General features: G+C 33.3%; 1 protein-coding gene and 1 pseudogene across 1 annotated transcript; one reads left to right on the top strand and one right to left on the bottom strand.

Moving 5' to 3' along the window:
• Nucleotides 1-1,176: 1,176 nt before the first annotated feature.
• Nucleotides 1,177-8,420, top strand: LOC142517668 (protein STICHEL-like; annotated as a pseudogene).
• A 7,114-nt stretch (nt 8,421-15,534) lies between these two features.
• On the bottom strand, nt 15,535-18,233 carry LOC142519300 (uncharacterized). Its single transcript, XM_075622268.1, has 3 exons — nt 17,877-18,233; nt 16,875-17,143; nt 15,535-16,444 (listed from the first exon to the last, which is right to left on the bottom strand). Exons 1-3 carry the CDS (start codon nt 18,106-18,108, stop codon nt 15,800-15,802), a joined length of 1,146 nt encoding a protein of 381 aa, XP_075478383.1. The 5' UTR covers nt 18,109-18,233; the 3' UTR covers nt 15,535-15,799.
• Between the last annotated feature and the right edge of the window lie 4,840 nt (nt 18,234-23,073).

The following is a 23,073-nucleotide window of genomic DNA, read 5'->3' as shown; positions in this document are numbered from 1 at the left end:
AAATAGGGTTTTAAAATTGAAAGTGATTTTGAAATTTACCCTTTATTTATTTTGTTATTATTATCTTAAACTAATCTCTAAACAAATTATTAAAGTAAAAATCCAGATTTGTTTGACATTTGTTTTTCCGATATGTTTAAAGATTATTTTGTAATTTTTTTTTAATGTACAATCCAAAAGTTTCATGCTCGATGTGTTTCAATTCTTATTATCGATTAACCTAGCTAGTAGGAAATATCCCGATCACTTAGCAAAGAAAAATAATAATAATAAATTCTTAGTAGGGTATATATAATCGGGAAAAATACAAATATGTCATTATATATACAAAATCATTTGAATTCAAAAATTGAGTTTGGAATTTTTTTTAATCCTTATTAGGATATCTCAAATTCGAGATTCAATAGTAAGTTATAACAAACTTTTCTCGCAACTGAATTTTTTTTACTCCACTTGGTTCTAATTTAATCAAATGGTCTTGCTAGAGGCTGAAACGATCATTTTTAAAGACACAGTAACCCGTCACCACTAACATTCGGCGTGCATTAGGTAGACTCCAAACTAACATATTAATTAAACCATACTGGTTAAACTCTGTGTGACAAGTCGTCCGAGAAAATATTGGTACGAGAAATTAAATTATTGATTTTTGACTAAATATTTATATATTCTACCAATTCAAGACACTCATTTAGAGATCAAAACGTCATATTGCATCTTTTTATTATAAATTTCGTATAAAATTATAACAATAATAACAATGGGGCCAAAATGTAATAATTTTTTTTTGAAAACGTCCTTGGTCCATCTAATAGATAAATCATCGGATTTCTAGTGAATAAATAATTAAAAAAAATATTAGATTTTTTGTGACATTATCTAACAAATTTTTTTCGTTATATTAATTAATTATACTCATGTTTAAAAAAAATAATTTTTCTATAAATGATCCAAATATAAGATTTATTTAATGAAATTAAGTCGTTAGATCGTTTCATCAGAGTTTTTGAAATAGATATTATTTAAATACAGTATAATTTTATTGTTAATTTTCATTTACTGTTAATATTCTCGAAATTGTTGTGTGTATGTAATCTAGTAGCAATATTACAATAATAGGATTTTTGAAATGGAATCTGAAAAAAGTATGTAATAAAAAAAGACAATGAGGAACTTGTAAGAAAATGGAAACCGAAAGAAATCAAGAACTAAATCTCAGACAAAATCAAGATTAAAGCGAAAATCCCCACTTATTAGTTATTACAGAGGAATTTTGAAGCCTTGAACTTCAATTCATTCTTTGGGCGGGCCACTTCCTCTTCCGAGAGGGAAAACCTGCCATTTTACTCCTTTTCTTCGGAACCGAAAAAAGATTCAATCTTTCACACAGAACACGGGAAAATTACTCATCCCTTCATTCTGGCAGCTGTTATGGAGTGATTCATTCCCTTTCCGTACTTTTTTTTAGCCCTACACTGTTTTTCCTCTACAGAAAACGCTACTTGCCTAGTTTTCACACCACTGGCTGTGTAGGCTTGATTTCTGCCCCATCCCTTATTATGGCTGTTGGAAAAAGTTCCATTATTGAAAGGGAAATTAATTGTGTCGGATCTGTACTTCCCTTCTCTTAGTGCAAAGCCAATAATTTTCTTTTTGATTTTTCAATCATATATACGGCCAGAATGTGGGATTGAGGTAGTGTTTATGTTATTATGCTGTGTTTGTTGCTGGGGTTTTCTGGTGGAGTAGTGGCAGTAATTTGATGGCATCTGTGGAAATGCGCGGTGGAAGTGGTGGCAGAGGTGGGATTGATCCTAGTAACCTGCATTTGAAGAAAGAACTGACACAAATTCGGAAGGCCGCAAAAAATTTAAGGGATCCTGGAACTTCCTCTTCGTGGAGGTCACCGCTGAATTCGGCCCCAGCCCTCACCAAGCATCATTATGTGCATCATCAAAAGAATGGCCTGCTTGATTTGATTGATAGTAAAGTCACTTCTTCTTTATCTGAGAAGTGTTTGCAACGGTCATTGAACGTAGAAAGTAATGATCGTAATAGTAATGTTAATGTTGCCAATGATAAGGGCAATGTGAATGTGAAAGAGAAAGAGAAAGAGAAAGAGAAAGAGAAGATGGTGTTTTTGCATAACTGGAAGATCCAGAAATCTGAGAGCGAAGTAAGTCGCCGGATTGGTGTTGATGATACAGAGAACAGCAAGAATGTAGAGATATTTTTGAATCAAGAAAGTGTTAATGTCGATAACATGAGTGATGGGAGGGATGGTGGTGGGAATGATTCTAAGAGTGATGCTTATTCGAGTGATAGGTGTGCTTCTGCTATCTTTAAGTGTAAAGACACGAGATTTTCTCCATCTATTAGGCGAACTATTAGGAAGAAGTCAAAGAGGAGTGATTATTCTAGTACCAGCTTGTGGAATCGTAATGAAAAATTGCGAAAGCAGATGCCACTCACGAGAGGCACCAAAAATGTCGTGGAGGATTCGCCTAGTTTAGGAATAGGGAGGTATGATCTGGCGAGTTTTGTCGATCAGTCAGATGATACTGAAGACTACTGTAACTCCGAAGACTTAAGGAGGGTGTCGGCAAATTCTCCATTGCTAGCTAAGCTTAAAAATAAAGGTTGGGCTAATTCACCCACAAAGTTGTTGAGGAGTCACATGAAAGAGGACGACTCTATTTCATACAGTACACCTGCATTGTCGACGAGTTCTTATAATAAACACGGAGTTACGAATCCTAGTATCATTGAGTCTTGGGATGCCACGACGGGATCCATTAATGATGCAGACGATGAAGTGGATGATCAATTGAATTTTCCTGGGAGACAAGGATGTGGAATTCCTTGTTATTGGTCAAGAAGGTCCACGCCAAAGTCTAGAATTGGATGTGGGAGTTGTTCTTCTTCTCTTTCAGATACGTTAAGGAGGAAAGGGAGTAGCATCTTATGCGGAAGCCGGACAATGTATCATAAAAGACATCACCGGTCAACCGTGGGATCCAACAAGAGGAGACCGATTTCTATGATTGGTGCTCAAAGTGTTGTCCCTCTTCTCGCCAACACTGGCAATGGACGAGGAGGATCATCTATGGGAAGTGGAAGTGGAAGCGGGAATAGCGACGACGAAATTTCCACAAATTTTGGGGAGCTTGATTTGGAGGCCTTGAGCCGGTTAGATGGAAGGAGGTGGTCATCGAGTTGCAGGAGTCAAGAAGGGTTAGAGTTAGTAGCTTTCGATGGGGAAATGCACGAGGAAAGTTCACCTGAAAATGTCCGTAGCCTGTGTCACAGGTGTAGGCCAATGTTTTTTGATGAACTGGTTGGTCAAAATATAGTTGTCCAATCTCTCACAAGTGCAATTAAAAGAGCAAGGATAGCTCCCGTTTATCTTTTCCAAGGTCCTCGTGGAATTGGAAAAACTTCAGCTGCGAGAATTTTTGCCATGGCTTTGAATTGCCTTGCCACTGATGAGTCTAAACCATGCGGAGTCTGCAGGGAATGCTCAGATTCCATATCTGGCAAGAATATGTATCTCAAAGAAGTTGATGGCTCTAGTAAAAAGGGAATCAACAACATTAAAACTCTTTTGAAAAATATCTCGGTGGTTCATTTATCAGCCCCTTCTCAATACAAGATTTTTATTATTGATGAATGTCATTTGTTGCCCTCAAAGACATGGCTGACTTTTCTCCGACTCCTTGAGAAACTGCAGCCACAGGTAGTTTTCATCCTCATAACGACGGATATTGACAACATACCACGCACTATATTGTCACGTTGTCAGAAGCACCTTTTCAGCAAAATTAGCAATGGAGACATAGTCACTCGGCTGAGGAAGATTGCCACTGATGAGAATTTGGATGTTGAATTGGATGCACTAGATTTGATTGCTTCGAATGCTGATGGGTCGTTACGAGATGCTGAAACCATGTTAGACCAGTTGAGTTTGTTTGGAAAAAGAATCTCTATTTCCTTGGTGAATGAGCTGGTAAGTTTGAGTGAGCTTCTTTTCCTTATAGTTTCTCTCTCTTTTAAGTTTTCTGTTACAAACAATTTTAGAATGTCTCTTGATACAAATGTTCAGAAAAAAATTATCTAATGGCATGTTAATGAGAAACTTCGTACAATTCTTGAATTAGCAGCATCAATGATTAACATGTTAGCAATTCTTTTTCGTAAAGTACCTTGTGAAAATGCGTTTTCTCTTCTGTAGATTGGGGTCGTTTCTGATGAGAAAATGCTGGAGCTTTTGGAGTTAGCCATGTCATCAAACGCTACTGAAACAGTGATTAGAGCCAGAGAATTGATTGATTCAGGCATTGATCCGATAGTATTAATGTCTCAAATGGCAACACTTATTGTTGATATCATTGCTGGAACTTACCCTACAGTTGATGCCAGGCACAATGATTCTTAGCGTTGGTGGGAGACATTGTAAGAGCTTCTATTCTTCCATTTTTTCCACTTTGTATTTTGCATTATGTGTTGATTTACCAAATTTTAATTGCAACTGATGGCTCATTTAGCTTCATGAGAATAGAATATAAATTTTGAAAGGTGGACAATATACTAACATTATGAGATGAGGATAAATTTTGGTGCTTCTTCAAGCGAAACAGGTAAAGGACAGTAAAAAGTCGAATCTTAGAGCTCAAACGGTTTGCGAGGTTAATACCAGGAATTTTCTCCAGCTCAGAGTGAAAACATATTGATTCTCTCAGTACCATGTAAGGAATTGATTGCATATGTCTCTATAGGAGCAAAAATAAATGTTTTAGCAACATGTCAACAAGATAAAAGGCTGTCTATGTTTTTCGACTTTTCTGAATTTATTCTTGTTGGAGAGCCACTGTCGCTGATATTTTGTATGGCTACTTAAGTGGTACATCTATCAAGGCGTAATGTGTATTTGTGCTGTTCCTGCGATATCTTTTGGCGTCTCTACTATTCTCCTATGCTCTTGAGTATGTGGAGTGTGTCGGATACACATCATGTTTAAGCTGAATAGTTATTTCGTGATTAAAGATCATGATTTTTACTTTTGTTTATATTATGATGTGTTGCAAGTAATGCCTGGTGATTTTTTTCAGTGTCTGACAGAGAAGTGGACAGATTAAAGCGTGCACTGACTCTCCTCTCTGAAGCAGAAAAGCATCTAAGACTTTCTAGTGAAAGATCAACTTGGTTCACCGCTACTCTGTTACAGTTAGGTTCCATGCCTTCTCCCGATCAAAGTCATTCAGGAAGTAGTCGACGACGAAGCTCCAAGGCAACTGAAGAAAACCGAATAAGCATCCATAAAGAAGCTGCTGCCCAGATGCAGAGAACCGATGGCCAGTTTATACCAGATAAATTGTCTTCTCCCTCATCCTTTGTGATAACTGCTGCTCACCGCAATTCAACTAACAAAGAGAATCCCGTTTCACTAACATGTGCTGCCAGTTTCGATTCCAATACCAATCAAAACCAGTTTTTGAGTGGCGAAGGATTGAGATACATACATGATGACTTTAGAAGTAGGAAATCTAGTTCAAGAAACATGGACTCAAAGACGTTGATTGATATATGGCTCCAATGCATTGAGAAGTGTCATTCCCAGACATTGAGACAACTCCTCCATTCTTATGGGAAGCTTGTATCAATATCCGAATTTAAAGGTAAAAGCACGTGTGTTGCAAATAACTTATTATATATTCAAAACCGTTGTTATTTTGTCTCATTTTGCTTTTCACATGCTAGAGAATAACAATTGCCTTTGTTCTCCTGCGTCACTGCTTATGTAGCACAGCAATTGAGAACTGTGGTATTTGGGTTGTATGGTTTTAAAACTTTGAGTTGTACGTCACTGCTTATATAGCACAGTAATTGAGAACGTGATATTTGGGTTGTACAGTTTTAAAACTTTGAGTTGTATTGTCATTCCTAGCTTTTGATATATCGACGGTACTTAGTTCTACAATTTGTTTACGAGTAGACCTTTTTTAAGGTGAGTGCTAGTATAATGTGTGAAGACATCCGCAGGCATTCAATCTACGCACATACAAACACTTGATTTAATCTTAAGATGATGCTGTGAGCTTTATGACTACGTTTTTAATCAGTTTTTGTTGGTGGATATTAATGTACAAAAGTGAACTTTTTCTTCAATCGTCCCCAACCTTAAAACTACTGTGTGCAGGTGGTTTCGTTGCTCACATTGCATTTGGAGATAGTAATATAAAAACCAGAGCAGAAGGTTTCCTTAGCAGCATCACAAACTCTTTTGAAATTGTTTTACGCCGCAATGTGGAGGTTAAAATTATCCTGGTACCAGATTCTTCAAGTGAAAAGCAGAGGGACAAAAACATAGCAATAAACCTGGAAAACAAATCCGCATGCTCAAATATTACAGGAGGTAATTCTGATCTTGATTTACGCCAGGTCCCATTGAAGTTATCAAGAGGAAGCTTTAATGTGTCTGAAGGTCGTCAAATAGAAATTTCCGAAAACACTAGCGCCTCAAAAGATAGAAAGATAGATATTCCTGGCCGGAGAATCGAATCCATCATTAGCGAGCAGAGATTGGAAACTGCTTGGTTGCGAGCAATGGAGAAAGGAACTCCCAGATCAATGAGTCGTTTGAAACCTGAGAGGAATCAAATTTTGCCACAGGATGGAATGTATAATCCAAATGACATGCAGCTGATGAGTTCTCTGGATGTGGTGCCAATGAAGCACTGGGAAGATGAGTTAAATAACGAAATCAAAGCTCTAAAGATTAAGGATGAAATGCAACAACAAAAGGAACATATTGTCAAGGGGATCAGTCGTTGCCCCATCTCTCCAAGCTTGTTGCATAATAGCAGGTTTGCCAGAGATCTCAACAAAGATAACGTGTGAGTTACCAACTTAATGATTCCATGTTTTCATGAATGTTTATTATTGTTATAGTTCTTTGGTTGTTATCTCTGATGATTTTTATGCTTTGACATGCAAAATAGTGCCATTTGAAATCTTGAAATTTTGTTCTCACTGTATAAAAATTCAAATTTCGAGCATTTACTTGGTCAGTTATCAATATAGGCAAAAAAAAGTTCAAATTTGGTATAATTGAAGGATATTGTCCTTTAGCAGCCGTAGATTTTGAATAACTCACTTGTTGTAACAAATTAAAAAGCGAACTTTGCGTCATTTGTGTTTTATGTGTCAAAGTTCTACCATTGTTTAGAATTAATATTTAAAGCAATCCCAAATAAACTAAACTCTGCTTCCTTCCAATTTTTCTTCATTCGTGCTACTTGTAGTCTATTATAATCCTTGGATTATTTTTTGAATCATGTGAAATATGTGAAGTTAATCACATCAAAGTCAATATTTTTGAGTTACTTTTGTGAAGAAATTCGATAGCGGAATTCCTACATAATCTCACGAGGCAGCCCATGAATAAATAAACAACATAGAATAAGTTTTTTGTACCGGCAATGAGGTTTTGTACCGGCAACGAGGTTTTCAATGTTTTCTAAAAGGAGAGCTAATCATTTCTGCCACATAGAAGCCAAGATTGAATCTATACGGTTATAAGAATAGATTGTCTGTGTGCCAAGTGCCAAAAACTGCTAGTGGTGATATTTTAACTTAAATCTTTGAACTTTTCATGACTTAGCCAGTTTGTAGTTTCAATTCGTGCTTTCAGATCAGATTGTAGTTGTTTGTTTATGGTGGAGAATTTCATCCACAATATGTTTGGGTTCTTGAGTAATTTAAAAGTGATCATATTCTGTGACAAAATCTTTTCTTAGTTTCAATTTTCTCTAGTGATTTTTCCTTTAGACTCCTTCCTCCTGGTTGTTTTTCCCTATGCATTGGCTTCCTAATCTAAAATTTTAGCATGCAATTTGCTACATTGGTTCAAAAATCCCGAGTTAACTCTTGTTTCTTGCATTCCTTTTAGGGGATATGAATCAGGATCAGGAGCAGGCGGTTGCACTGCTTTGTTTTGTTGGAACACCAGAACTCATAGAAGGGGAAAGGTAAGTTGTCACATTTCTTTTCATTTTTCCATGCCAAAATTAAATCTTTACAACCCTTTTGTGTTACAAAACCAGGGTCAAAAGGGAACACCTATTAATGCACGCCAAAATGGGCGTTTTTCGTGGTTTGGAGTTTGTGCAAAATCGAGAAGGACCTCGGATAACAGACATGGACAGATGATACAGAAGGGTGCCACCTCAAGTTTCGACTTCATTATTTTGCCATCCATATTTATAAACCGCTCAAGTTAGTTTATCTTGTTTTTCTTTTTTTTTTTTTTTTTTTTACTATTATTGCAACGTAGAAGGAAATGTGATTTACATTTGGACCTCTGCATTTTTGCAAGTCCTGAGCCAATGTCAAATGAAAAGACTTTTTCGTTGGTGCTGTTATTTCCCTTATATGATTTCTTGAAGACATTTTTCATTCTTCGAAATTGCGTTCTCTTTTGTTTTGTTTTTCTTTTTCCCCAAACATTGAACAAACAAAATATCGGGTAAAATTTAATTTGGTTGCTTTGAGTAAATTTTTTTTGAAAAAAAAAGCAAAAATCCTGTCGAAGTGTAGATAATGAAAACCCGTGTATAAAAGGTCATCGAATGAAATGAAGGAATTTATATAAATTAATAATTTAGTCATAAAAAATAATTATATTCAAATATAGAGATATATCTTAAACAATTAAATTGAATTTTGAATTTTTGTTTTTGAATTTTTATCAACATAAATGGGATCACGTGACTATGTACCGTGATTTCAGTATCAACCCAATTCCGAGCTTTAGGAATCGGAATGCCCCGACCAGAGATAACTTGGTTAATTATAGCCAGCTAGTTACAAATGAAGAATATTTTTTTAGAGGTTGCAAATAATTTCTTAATCATTTTTATTTGTTTACAAATAAAATTTCAAGAAAAATCATAAGCCGACGACTCGTCGATATTTCTCGATTCAAGTAGCACAAACAAAATATATCGAGAACAAGAACAAGGGCTACTAAAATTTTTGCAATAATAATAATAATAATTTGGACTAAAAATTATGTCTGCAATATGAGAATCCAAACAAAATTTAATTAGCAAGTGCATATGTACAATATTGTTCAAGAATAAGAGGATGAAATCAAGATACTCAAAATCCTCCTGACCATACAGAGATTTTGTTGCCAAAAATTGCGACACTTAATTAGCCGTACGCGGACAGTGCTGGATGAGGTGTTCCATGCAAACATTTCTTATATAGGATATGAGAAAATAGTCAAAATGATAATGTAATGGTGATATTCCAAGAAGAACCTGGATCATCCTGGGACTCGGGCAGGAGGAAAGATCGGAAAAATTGCAGAAGCGAGGATAAGAACCAGCCCGGATAACGAAAACGTTTTTCTACAAAACAACATCGAGTTTGCAACGACTAAGGAAACTGATTAGACCAGCATATACTCGAGTGAGTTTGAGCTCTCATCTTAGCCCGAGTAGTATAATAAGACTTAGAGGATCAGGGATCCTGTCCACGATCTCACATACCGATCATTGTCCCAATACTCCAGGACAAGTGTCAATGGTGGGCCCACATGTATGAGATGCCATGTTTCGAAATCATTGGCATGTTATTCAGTATACGTAGGGGTGATGTTATAAGGCCAGATGCAGTACAGAATGCCAGTTGTGATAGTGTCAGAAGATAGGGCATGGGTAGCCATCTTACCACTAGCAGTGGCTGGATACTGAAAACAAGGTCATTATTACCTTTACACTTAAAAATACCCGGGTTTATTTGGTAAAAGGGGGGGGAGGATCTGTTTACTTAACATTTTTTGTACAAGTACTCAATATACATTATCTATATTGCACTTTTCATTCTAAAAAAAACTTGACTGACATGAGCGTCAGAGTGACTATGCCAGAAAACCTTCCCGCGCCAAACATATAAAAGAAACCGATTTGTAATTTCTAACATTTACCCATCGCGTGACTCTTATCATATCATTCAGCCTGGTGACTATCTGCCTGGTCTCAAGTGTTCCCGAGAAGAGCTTACCTGTCCCGGTAAATCATCCATCCAGCTCATCCGATTTACCTAGTCATAATCATTGGCGTCGTCTGTGAGAAATCAAATTTAAGACATATATATGATTTCCACCCTAAAATCAGTATGGAGGGAGACCACAGACTCAGAGGTCCCCTAAGGGAATCCACCATCCCTCAGCACACTTTCACAATAAACCCAGAACAGCTAACCCAGTGGATAACAATGGCGGTCCAGAAAACTATTTAAGAGAAATTACCTCCCAAGACACATGCACTAAAAGGAAGGGTCCAAGGATGAGTCCCCTCATTGGGACAAAACACGAAAAGAGGAAAGCTCTCAAGAATGTTCTAAGGCTCTCATCATGACCGAGGAATTAAAAGATTTAAGGAAGCATGTAAATAAGTTGGAAGGACGAACCGGCTCCTCTCGAGCCCTCTGATTCAAACCAAAAGAGTGTATTTTCTCCACTCACATAGTAAATGAGCTTGTGTCGGTCCATTACAAGTCAACAAAAGTCGGGAAACATGAGAGGAACAGTGATCCCGAAGAGCATTTGTCCCGGTTCAAGAACACGGCCACATTGCATTGTTATAATTATAAAATCAAGTGAAAAGCTTTTTTAACCATGTTAGTGGACTCAAAAAAAAAAATCTTATATATAGATGTTTTAACAAAATACACACGACACAAAATATATATCAACTTATATTTGTTATTTTAGAAGAATATGCTCTTTTTACTTAAGTTTTTTCAATTTTTTTTGATAATGTTAGTGCAAGTACTTCTAGTATTATTAAACTTATTGAAATATGTAAATCATCACTAAGTAATAAATTTTTTCATATTAGGTGTACATGTCATATTTTAAATTTGTGTGTTCAAGATGAACAAAAAATTTATCATCACATAATCAACCAAATAGGAACAACATTAATTATTTATGGACACATCTCCAAGTTATGAAACACGAGACAAATTTTGCGAAATAAATGGTATGATGTCTAAATGGTTTGCACGAGACATTCCAACTCGTTGGAATTCAACATGTAAACTGTTATTATCATCTTTTGAATATAAATATTTATTATATATATATTTTTCATCAAAATGTTCAATCTCATGATATGTTAGATCCCTTAGTTTTGATGATGATAAACAATAATTTATTGTGTTAGATCAAACTACGGTTTGCTCTGTACTACAGGTACTCGATCGTTCTACTTAAGATTCAGTAAATACACGTTCAACCGGTCTCGAGGCTACATTCAACCGGTCTCATAATGCAGATCCATCCACCCGGTGTATTTATTTTAATCCAGCTGACTGGTCGAAAGCATTTAAAGCAGTACACCAATTTCAAACCATTGAGTCCCAATAGCACTGCAAACAGTCATATTTAAGGTTCCCCATAAGGATATTGCAAGTCAACGATAAAGATGAAAGCTTAAAATATAAAGATTGCAAAAAGATCTTACAAACTCTCGAATGAAAAAATCTGCAGTTTGACAAATTTTTTGATAAAGTATGGACTTAAAGTCGCAAAAAACAGGAAGGATATTAATGATAATTAAATGCTAGTTGCAACAACTGATTGTTACATGTACATATTTTAAGGAAAAAATTCAAGTTATCGTTAAACAGGCAAATTCAAAAGGTGCTATAAATAGAGGATACCAAGAAAAATTGAAGTTACAGAAATTCACAAGAACATATATTCAAGCTTACAATTTCTGAAAAGATTTCCGAGAACTTCTAATTATTATTCACTACTTCTCATCAGTCCTCGCATCGAAGAAAATTTATCAGATCTTCAAGGATCATCACGGGCCTCTGTCAAACCACTTGACTGTATCTGTATAGAACGTTTGAAGAGACGTTCGACGGTTTGAATATGAGGATTCACTTATCTCAACCATTTGAGTTACTAGTAGTTTCAATTTAGGCAGTAGATAAGTCCTAAAGTTTTGTAAAACAAAATTCTTCTAGTGAAAACCTTCCATAAGTGGAAGAAGAGATGATGTAGGAGTTTGAGTCTTCGAACATCCATAAACTTCACTCGTGTTACTTCCTTACTGAATTTACTTATCTTGTTTAAACTACCTTTTTCGAGCATAAAGTAGTCATAAGATTCATCACATTGTTTCCGCACAATTTGTGGTTCGATCTTTCTTAAGTGTTAAGAAAATCAGGTCTTGACATTTAACAAAATCAAGACCGATCACACTATTTGACATGATTTATAATAATTTTTTTAAAATAGTTTATTCACACCCTTTAAACTCTAACACAATCCTAACAAGTGGTATCAAAGCGGGGTTTTCTCAACCTATGATATTCATATACTCATATGGCTTATTTCAACAAAGTTCATATGCTTTCAAAAAAAGATTATGATGATTGAAAAATTCGCATGCAGGCACGCTTATTTGAAAAAGACGATGACATGTGGTATGTCATCACTGATGGTCCAATGAAATTCCTAAAGACAAACACAATCATTTCCATAACTGAAGGTGCTTTACAGATGGTGGAAAAACACATATCTGAATGGGCGGCTGAAGACAAGAAAAAGGCCAACCTGGACATGTAGCCAATGATATCCTTTATAAAACTTTAGATAAAAACATGTTCAATACAATAAAAACTTGTTCTAGAGCTTAAGAAACTCTCAATGAGTTTGATGAACAGTTTAGTCTAACTGATTCTGCATAGAATGTTTATTCATTTACTCAATTATCTTTTAGTGCAGTTTTTCTTCAGCTATCAGTTTGATAGACATTGATATCAATTAGGCTTCAAACGAATTTTGTCTTAGTACTTTCACTTTATCTCATGATTTGTTCGGTTCAATTTACCTCTTTATCAGTTCAGTTTGGCTCAATTTATAAAATCACCAAAATTTAATTAATCCAACATATTTTATTAAATAATTTTTGCAATTCTTTACAAAATTACCCCTTTAATTTTCAATATTTGGGAGAAAGATTTCTATTGAAAATATAAAAAAAATATTTAATTTTTATATTTGAAGAAAAATATTTATATTGTAAATATAAAAGGATGCAAAGTAATTTTTTTTATTTGATTCCAAGGTGGAATCTGCCAAAAATATAATATAATGGTGTAATGTGTCAAAATGATTATAATAGAGATTTGCAAGTTTACAAATACCCCAAAAATATGCATAACATAAAAGTTATTTATTTTCGTCCTTCAACTTCAATAATAAAGTAAGTATAGATAATATAGATGTCAAAAAAATTTCTAGAGCTAGGCACCAAAAATCTATACAAATGTTAGGAAGACGTATATATGACAAGGATTTGAATTTTTTTATCTGGACCAAAATGATTTGAAAATCTTTAAAATAATTAATTGTATGAAGTAAATTAATTACAATACAAATGATATATCATTATTTTTAAAATTTTAATAGATATATAAGATATTACCCAGTTTTCTCCATACACCAAACCTAATTGCTAAATTTAATCAAAGTATATTTTTTGTGTACTTTAAAGTGAACTATACTCTATCATATATTATTAAAATGTTTGAATTAAGTTTTAATATTTTTTATTTTATAAAATGGATAAGAAATTAGTTACATATCAATTAACAGAAAAAACAGAAGTGATCATTAAGTTGGTCTATATAGTTTTTTAATACTCTAATATATTAAAATATGGTTTTAATACAATACTTTAATCTTTTTTTGCATTTTTTGTCTATCTTTTTCTTGTGCTATATATGTTAATATTTTTTGTCATGTTAGCATGGATAAAGAAAAAAGTTATGTTGGGTGTAATAATTGTCTCTGCTGGAAGAGCGATCGAACCGTGGTATTTGAACAGCTGTGTGGCTTAAAAGATTTGAGTTGCATAATTACCACAAGCTATAGCTTTTGGTAAAGCGGCAAGCGCTCGGTCCTACAATTGGTATCAGAGTCAAGGTCACGAATTCGATTCCCATTGATTGCAAGGAGTGCAATTATTGGGAGGGAGATTGTTGGGTGCAATAATTCTCCCTGCTAGAAGAGCGATCGAACCGTGGTGCTTGAGCTGCTGTGCGGTTTAAAAGATTTGAATTACACCATTACTACTATCTATAGCTTTTGGTGAAGCGGCAAACGCTCGGTTCTACAAGTTAGTAATTATCCTTACAAAATCAAATTAAAATTTTTACTCTATCTTTTCCTTCGTTACATTACTGATATGATGCTATATATGTTGATAATATTATTTTTTTCATTACGCATGAGGGAAAAAGTTAGTAATTATCCTTAGAAAATCAAATTAAAAAGTCTACTCAAAAGAAACATTTTACTTTTTCATTCTCCCGTAAAAAATAATTTACCAAATAACTAAATGAACAAATAAAATTGAGACAATGTTTCCTCGTGAAACGGGTGTCCAACAAACTTTGGCATTTTCCATGATAAGAGTTTTGTCTCTGATCAAGTCTTCTGCAAGTCATTTTTTTCTGTAGCAATTCTATCATCAATATAATGCCTATTATAAATGTTTTGTGGGGGAGAGATTATCTTTGGATTTATTTCAAATTTTTTTTATTGAAACATAATTTATAAAAAAACACATTAAACTATACATATATATCAAGTAATAATAACAATAATATGAAGGTGTGATGAACTTTAAAAATCTTAAAAGATAAGTTATTGGAGTAAATTAAATAGCAATAATTATATTATAATATTTTTTAAGAGAAAAAAGTATAATATTTTGTTCCATTTCTGTGATAAATTGAATCTCCAAGAAATAAAACCAAATACACCATAGTATTACTATATATCATTCCTGTGGAAGTGAAAACTACACACACAAAGCTGCAGAGACAGAGAACACTTGGGATCTTGTCAGTACAATGAAACCAAAGAGTTGACACAGAAATTCAGCAACCCCGTTGCTTATGGACGGTCAATTCTATTGTAGTTTAGATAATATTTTTTAACTTTAACTTTTGAATTTGATTTACAATATTGTTTATAGGATATCTACTGTATGAGTATGGTTGATATGAAATCTATTTATTTAAACAATTATATTTAAAAATCAACTCAATCATTAAATTATATATTATGTTTCTTCAATATTTTCAATATGAAAGTAGTTTATACTTTCACATTTTTTGTGACATCTTGTTTAAAAACATTTGATTTCTCTAAATTGGAAACAAAATAAAGTAATTATGTGATATCTGTTACATTGCTAATTAACTCGCTAGCACTTATTTTATTAATAATTCTAACACAACTTTATAGGCTAAAAAAATATAAGAATATTCAAAATTTATTTTCTCTCTATCTCTCCTTTAATCTCCAAATTAACAAAAAAATAGGCTGAAATTATAGCTAGCTACACAAAACAATAGCATCCCATTTCAGTTTAGATTTCTACTCTTAATTAATGCATTTGAAAACAATAATTTCTTTAAGTATATGGCTAATATTAATAGCCCTTCCAATTTAAAGAGGAGCTTTTAGTATTGCAATTGCTTCAATTCTACTACAAATTCCAAAACATTGAAAAAAAACAAGAAAAGAAAACCCAAAAACCCTAATAAGCAAACAAATCACATTAAAATTCTTCACCATAAAGTTAAATGTGCTTAAATAAGAGACTTAACATATTAGCACTAGCTAGGCACATAATATATATAATCAGTGAATTATTCATATATATAATGTATATGCATCAATATATATTATATATATGATCATTTACTTGAAATGACTGTTGTAGTCCTTGCTTGCCTGATCTGATATTGAATTCCAATCCCACAATCTATCCGAGTAAGCGGCCTGAATCGAGCCCGGTATCACGTTCAGAGCTGCCTGTTGCTGCTGCTGTGGCTGAGGTTGCAATGTTGAGAAGTGGGAAAGGAGACCGGGGACAATAATATTGTTAGAGAAGTGGTGGTTTTCTTGATTTGTTGAGTAATTATTCACCAATTTATGGAGATCATCGATTGCATGTGAAGAAGATGGATTTGCAAATATGGTAGTGCCAATTTTTTGGGAATAATTCTGTAGAAGAATCATCCTTTCCCTTTCTACGGAACTTGGAGCCGCTGCATCAATGGTGGAAGCCATGTGGAGTAATGGATTATTAAGGTTGTAAGAGTTGGGATTTGAAAGGGCAAGTGATGTTCCAACGTTTGTGCTGCTACTAGGGCTCGATTCGTTCATGATTCCTTCGGTTTGGAACGTTTCGATTCCAAGATTCATGGTTTCTTGTGGTATTTGTGTTGATTGTGACCCTCGTGAGGAAGACGAAGACGAAGCTTTTGTAGGGAGGGAACGAGGGAGAGATGGATGGTCTTCGACTCCAGCTCGTTTGTAGACTCGACATAGAGAAATTTCCGCCTGAAAATAGTAAAAAAATAAGTTTCGAATTGTTAAGATCAAATGAAGTTAAAAGGATGAAAGAAGTGCTTGAAATTTGAATGAAGATACTCATGTCTTGCCATGTCTTTGGTCACGAGATTATTTATAGAGTTAGAATTTGCAAACTTCTATTCATAATAATTAAATAAGAACAGAACTGAAATAATTTTCATGTGTCCTAATAAATTAGTTAAATTATTAGTTCTTGCACTTTTTTCATGTGAACCCTTGAGTTATAAATCATGAAATAAGCTAAATACTGAAATTAGGACATGGCTCTTTACATCTTGGCATGGATCTCATGAATTCACATAGTAATACATATATATATATATGGTAAAACTTCATTCTAGTTTTTCTACACTTATTTCCACCATTATTGATTATATGTTCCTGAACTATCTAATACCTTCTGCAGGCGTTCGGTTTCGTGGTGAGGCAGTCGGTATTCATTCATGATCCAGCTAGTTCGGATACCTTTCGGAGCCTTGCCGGAATAGAAAACAAGGGTTTTCTTCAGGCCAATAGACCTCAAATTCTCGCTTCTAATCATTCTATCTGCTCCAGTTGCCTTCCAATATCCAGAAGTTGTCACACGATTAGGTCGATCCCCGTTGCGATACTTCCTATCCCTAGGCACATAGAAGTACCATTCTTTCTCCCCTATTGCGGCTAAAGCTAAGAGATTTAAAGCAAAAGAAAAAAAATTAATTTAGCACCATAAATAACACACATACATACACACACTTATATGAAAAGTAAAAAGAATCAAACATATTGAGACAATATGTAGTTTTAGTAAGCAAGAACATAACGGAGTAAAATAAATTTGTTCGACCGGCAGTTTCTTCTATTTTCTATGATCAATTGTAATGTTCCATCAGAACAAACTTATAGATAGAAGCTCTTGAAAGTTATTTCCATATATGTTTGTGAAAAAATGAAAATCAAAAGGAAAAAAAGGGCTGATGTTCTCCAATCGCTTATCCTGATCTACCTCTAGAAACTGGTTACTAAAAACCCATGAAAATGCTCTGTACAGCTTGCAGAAAAGTGGAAATCAAGTAAGATACGGGGGTGATCATTTTTGATGATTCAACCATGCCAATTCGTCAGCATCGTGCTAAAAGCCCTTGAATTGAAACTAGTCCACATGCTTTGTAGAAAATTGAAGATCAAGAAAGAGAGAAAAGGGATGAATTTCAAGTGATCGTTTATACCGATCCATCGCAACAATTCGACCAGCAAAAGCCCTTATCTACACGCTTGCATAAACTGAAAATCAAGAAATGAACGGGAGGGTTGAACTATATAGTAGGTCTACTACTCGCAAGGGTTCTTTTAAAAGGTAAAAACACGCATAGATTCATTCACACATATAAACATACAAAAAAAGCCAAATAAAATATACCAGGAAGTTCCCAAGGGTCATAGCGATAAAGGTCTAAAAACGTGATAAGTTCCACATTAAAACGCTTGCCCTCAACCTTACGGCGGAGGTAGAATTCAACCAGCTCTTCTTCGGTCGGATGGAACCGAAAACCCGGCATCACCATATCATGCTGGTGCTGATCATCTTCTTGCTTGTTAACATTTTCACGATCTTCTTGATTATTGTTCATGGCTGCTGCATTAATGGCCATACAATTCTTGATCCAGACCTTTTATACATGCATGGAATGACGTGCAAGTGGGGAGAGTGGTTTTTAGACAATATCTAGAAGAGATGTGGAGAGGAAGAAGAAAACGGTGAGATGAATAGTCGAGTTCGAGGGCCTACAATCGGCAAGATTTATTGAATATTAGGTATTTAAAATGAGAAAGGGACATAACATATACAGGACAGGGTGGCCAAGTTTCATTGCGGTGGGTTTGGACCCTTTTTAATTCCGCCATTAATTTTGTTATATTCGAAAATTATGGGGTAGGTTTTTGGTTAAAACTTCAGTAATTTTTTTATTATTTTATTTTGTGCTTTCTAATATAATATCATATTCATTTTCCTCATCACCGTACGTGGTTATATATACTTATATATTGAGTGGAAAGTCGTTGCGTAATTATTTTTGTTCCGCCAACTTAATGCGTAGTCTGCGATTTTAATTATTTTTCGATGTAGCGTTGATGAGTTTGGTGTCACATCGGTATTCTCAATGAAAATAACTAACCTTACAAAAAATCGGAAGATATAAGAGTAAAAATTGAAATTTGATAACATAGATAACTAAAATCACAAAAAAAAAAAAAAAACCAAAAATATACTTTTTCCAAAAAATAATTGACCACTAGGGATGAACAATAATCTAAACCGAAAGTTCATGTAACTTCAGTTCTATCTTTTTTTCATAGCTTCGTATATATTTCTTTTTGTATTTAATTTTTCTTAAACGATTCGATCAGTATTATTTATCGAAGAGTTTTCTTAAAAAAATATTTACTTGAGATGCAATAATATACATTAATTAACTTATTCAAGATAGAAACGCAAATGAAGAGAAATATGTATCACTCATATCATAACTTAACATTTAAAAAAATCTATAATGAAAATAATAATAAAAAAATTACATTTTTGAAGTTGTATATATATTTGTATTTTCGAGGTTTTACTCCTCTATATTGTCAATTATCAGTCTTAACCATGTATCTTTCAATCTTTAACAATTTTAGTCTTATTTCATCTGAAGTGTTGATGCGACACTATTAACATTAGTGTCACGTTACCGTCACGATAGTGTCATATCAGCGCTACATCGAAAAATGACTAAAATTGCCAAAAAAAATAAAGATAACAGACTAAAACTGAAATTCGACAACACTATTAACCAAAATTGCAAAGAGACCAACATACATAATCAAAAATACGATTTTTTTCATGATAAAATTGCCCTCAACTTTAACAAATGGTGAAAGAAACAGCAAGATAATAGCAATGTTCGAATCTAGCAAACAATATTTTCACATTAATATATTCATTATTAACATAATAAATATTGAGCCACTAGTATCTTAAACTCATTTACGAGTTGTATCGCCTGGACCCAAGGTTTGACAGAATTCGTACCCAAGTTAAAGAACCTTGAATGTATTACATCATATTCATACATAGATTCTTGCCTTTGCGAGCTTGGAATGTACGAAATTAATATGAAAGCTACTGCATAACATGCATGCATATTGATCAACCAGATTAGGTCGAAGCCTGCACTGAATTTGTCTTACTGATGCATGAATTAATTAACATGCTATTCGACGATCTCTTATCTCCATTTTTCGCATGACTCGATCAATATATCTTCCACATATATATATATATATATATATATATATATATATATATAGATAGATTTTATGAACCTTGAAATCGTGCAAGTACTTTTATGCATCCAATATTTTAAGTTTTGTGAAAAGTATTTAATTTCTCTTGCATGGATAATTAGTTCTATTTAAATATCTTTTTAAAAGTTGGAGTGTACAGCAGCCCTATATCTATAACCTTTATATGCAATAATATATTAGCCATTAACTTTTTTATTTCTCATTAATTAATTTCATATCTTTATTTTTATATGGCTAAATACGCTATATTGACATTGGAATAGAATTAACTAGCTAGTTAGAGGATGAAACGATGACTTTATATATACGGAAAATGTTGGGTGTACAATCAATATTATATATACTCAAATTAACTTAAATTTTACCTTTAGATTACAAAAATACCGTTAAACCTTTTAATCCAATTATATCTTCTTTTACAAAAACGTCATTTTTTATGTCGATTTAAATGTACACCTAGCACGACTCGATCTGTTTCTCCATATTAATTAGCTAGTCACTTAATGCAACAAATATAAATAAAAGCAAGAACTCAGATACTTTCCTAGCATTACCCCTAAATGATGTACAAAGAAGACCTAAAAAAAGTGCGTTTAATTCTGCATTTGATAACATAATTATCTTGATAATGAGTTGCGAGTAAATCGAGTCACAAGTGAATAGTTTGCTTGGAGTTCAACTCCAAGTTCTATTTTAATTGAGAATGAGCCTTCCGACGAACTAATCGTGCCGAGCTCGAATATATATCACCGGAGCTGCTGCTTCAGAGTCATATTTATGATTCAATTTTTTCTTGTTAATTGAACGAATTCCCTCTAAATGCTTTGAGTCTAAAACCAATAAAATAAAAAAAATATAATTAATTTTGGTCATGTATATTTGCTTCTCTGCTTAATCTTGTATTTTTTTTTACTTTTGTTAATTTTAACTCTTTTCTTTATCTGGAAAGCTGATGCAGTGCACTACACAAGTAATTGATGTAACATAACTGTCAAGTTAAAAAGGACTAAAATTGGGGGAGAAAAAAAAACCGAAGACAGAAGATCATATTGTAACTTGACAAAATAGAGTACCTAAATCGCAAATAAACAAATTACATGACTAGAAAAAAGCAATTTTTCCATAAAATAATGACCTTAAAGGAAACTTAGTCATCTCCAATTAATTTTTGAAAAGTACTATTAAAGGTCTAGAGCTCGAGCTACTCGATATATAAACATATGGTCGAATTCAAGTAAGTAAGATGACAAAAAAAAAAAAATCGATCAATCTTGAATAATGAAAATATAATTAATAATGTTGAGTGTTAGTCGACGTAATTATAAATATACTTGTAATTATCAATCATAATCACGTAATTAATTCACATTAATTTAATTTAGTTAACAGGAAGTTTAGATTAGTAGGGTGGTGTTGGGGTAGACAATTTGCTGCACGCATATGACTTAGGTTGGGGACGATAGATATATATTGCATGTGTTGGGGTATACTAATCTGCATAGTCAAGTGAACCCCGTGACCACTCTATATATTCATTAATAATTTAAAACAATATTAGAATTCATTCCCTTTTGTTTTATTAATTTTTATTATATATAATTATTGTACTTTTCTTAATTGAGGTCTCCCTATTTTTATTCAACTCTTTTTATCATTTCATTCATGTGTAATATTTTCTTAAAAATAATTTTTTCACTCTAAGAAGAATTAAATTTATGATGTCATTTATATATTTATCCATGTTTCGGCTTTTGAATTTCAAAAAAAAAAAAATGGTAGAAATTATTATCTTTTTTTATTTTTTATTTTTTTGACTATAAAATAATATTTATTTATTTGTGTCACACTTTAAATCTTATTAAACCACTTCAATATTTGTTCATGCTATCTTATAAATAGTACCCTAACCCTTAATCCACGAGTTACAAAAGATGCCACAAATTTTTTTTTTTCATGAAATGCATTGTGTGAGCCCACGTGAAAAAAAATGCATGTAATTAGGGATGTAATCGAGTCGAGCCGAGCCGAACTCTTGAATGTTTGAGCTCGGTTCGTTTATAATCGAGACGAGCTCGAGCTTTATTTAACGAATATATGCATGGCTCACGAGCTTATTCAAGCCTTTATCGAGCCTAAACAAGCTTAGTAAATATGAATTATACATTTAAATTTTCATTAAATTAATTAAAACGTAAATTATATATTTAAAGAAAAATATATTATTCTTATTAAAATTTGTAAATTTATTATAATAAATAAATTTAATAGATTTTTCTATATATTTCATAAATAATATGCAAAATCAATAAACTATTATTTTTTCATCTAAAAGATTACTCATGAAGTTACCAACGAACATGTTCACGAGCTAACGAGCCGAATACTGTAAAGCTTGAGTTTGGTTTGTTTATCTTAACAAGTCCTCATTAAACGAGCCCAAACGAGCTTTTATCGAATCGAGCTTCGAATAGCTCACAAACGGTTTGGTTCGTTACATCCCTACATGTGATCCCCTTATAACCCTTGGATTAAAGGTTGTGGTAATATACTTTGTGAGACTGCTTTTATGACATCGGTGTTTAAATTAGAGACCAGATTTATGGTATCGGTCTCTATATTAAGATCGAAACAATAAATTTTGTCACTAATTTAGTTATCGGCTACGGACACGGGGCCCCAACAATTAGCGATTCAACGTTTTGATACCAAAAAAATCGATCTTCCATCGGTCTCTATTCTTGGTTAGCGACCAATTAGTGCCCTAATTGTAAATATTATATTTATATGAAAAAGAGGAAAATTATAGTTTTGAACCTATAACTTGTATATATGTTTTTAAATTTTAGTCGAGTCAAAGTTTTAATCCACTAATTTGTACTTCTTATTCAATTTTAATCATTTTCACTGAATTACCGACATGACATTGGACACTTCATCATTTCCCGACACAATGTCAGAGCTCTAATGAATAATAACTAAAATTGAAAAAAAAAGTGAAAATTAGTGATTAAAACGTTGATTTGATTGACAACTTGACCAGAATGAAAAACGTACGAGCTAAATGAACAAAAATATAAGTTTCACAAGAAAAATAAATAACAGTATATTGGAAGACAAAAAAAAAAGTAATAATTTCCAGAAGTCAAACACATTTATAATTCTTTGGTAGATCTTTTCGCTTCAAATTTGACATGATCAGTAACCCATGTGCTTTGGAGATAGATGAACTACATTTTTGTTCCGTAATGGAAAGCCAAACCGTGTCTCAT

This window comes from Primulina tabacum, chromosome 11 (genome assembly GCF_025594145.1).
Source record: "Primulina tabacum isolate GXHZ01 chromosome 11, ASM2559414v2, whole genome shotgun sequence".
Classification (NCBI taxonomy): domain Eukaryota; kingdom Viridiplantae; phylum Streptophyta; class Magnoliopsida; order Lamiales; family Gesneriaceae; genus Primulina; species Primulina tabacum.
This window is presented reverse-complemented; position numbering and strand designations above follow the sequence as displayed.

Bases quoted from the DNA above. Each gene is read 5' to 3' on its own strand.
- LOC142519300 (XM_075622268.1), bottom strand. From the start codon at position 18,108: ATGGCCATTAATGCAGCAGCCATGAACAATAATCAAGAAGATCGTGAA. The intron at 17,144-17,876 runs GTATATTTTATT...TAAATCTCTTAG, and splicing joins TGACCCTTGGGAACTTCCTG to CTTTAGCCGCAATAGGGGAG. The intron at 16,445-16,874 runs GTATTAGATAGT...TACTATTTTCAG, and splicing joins AAACCGAACGCCTGCAGAAG to GCGGAAATTTCTCTATGTCG.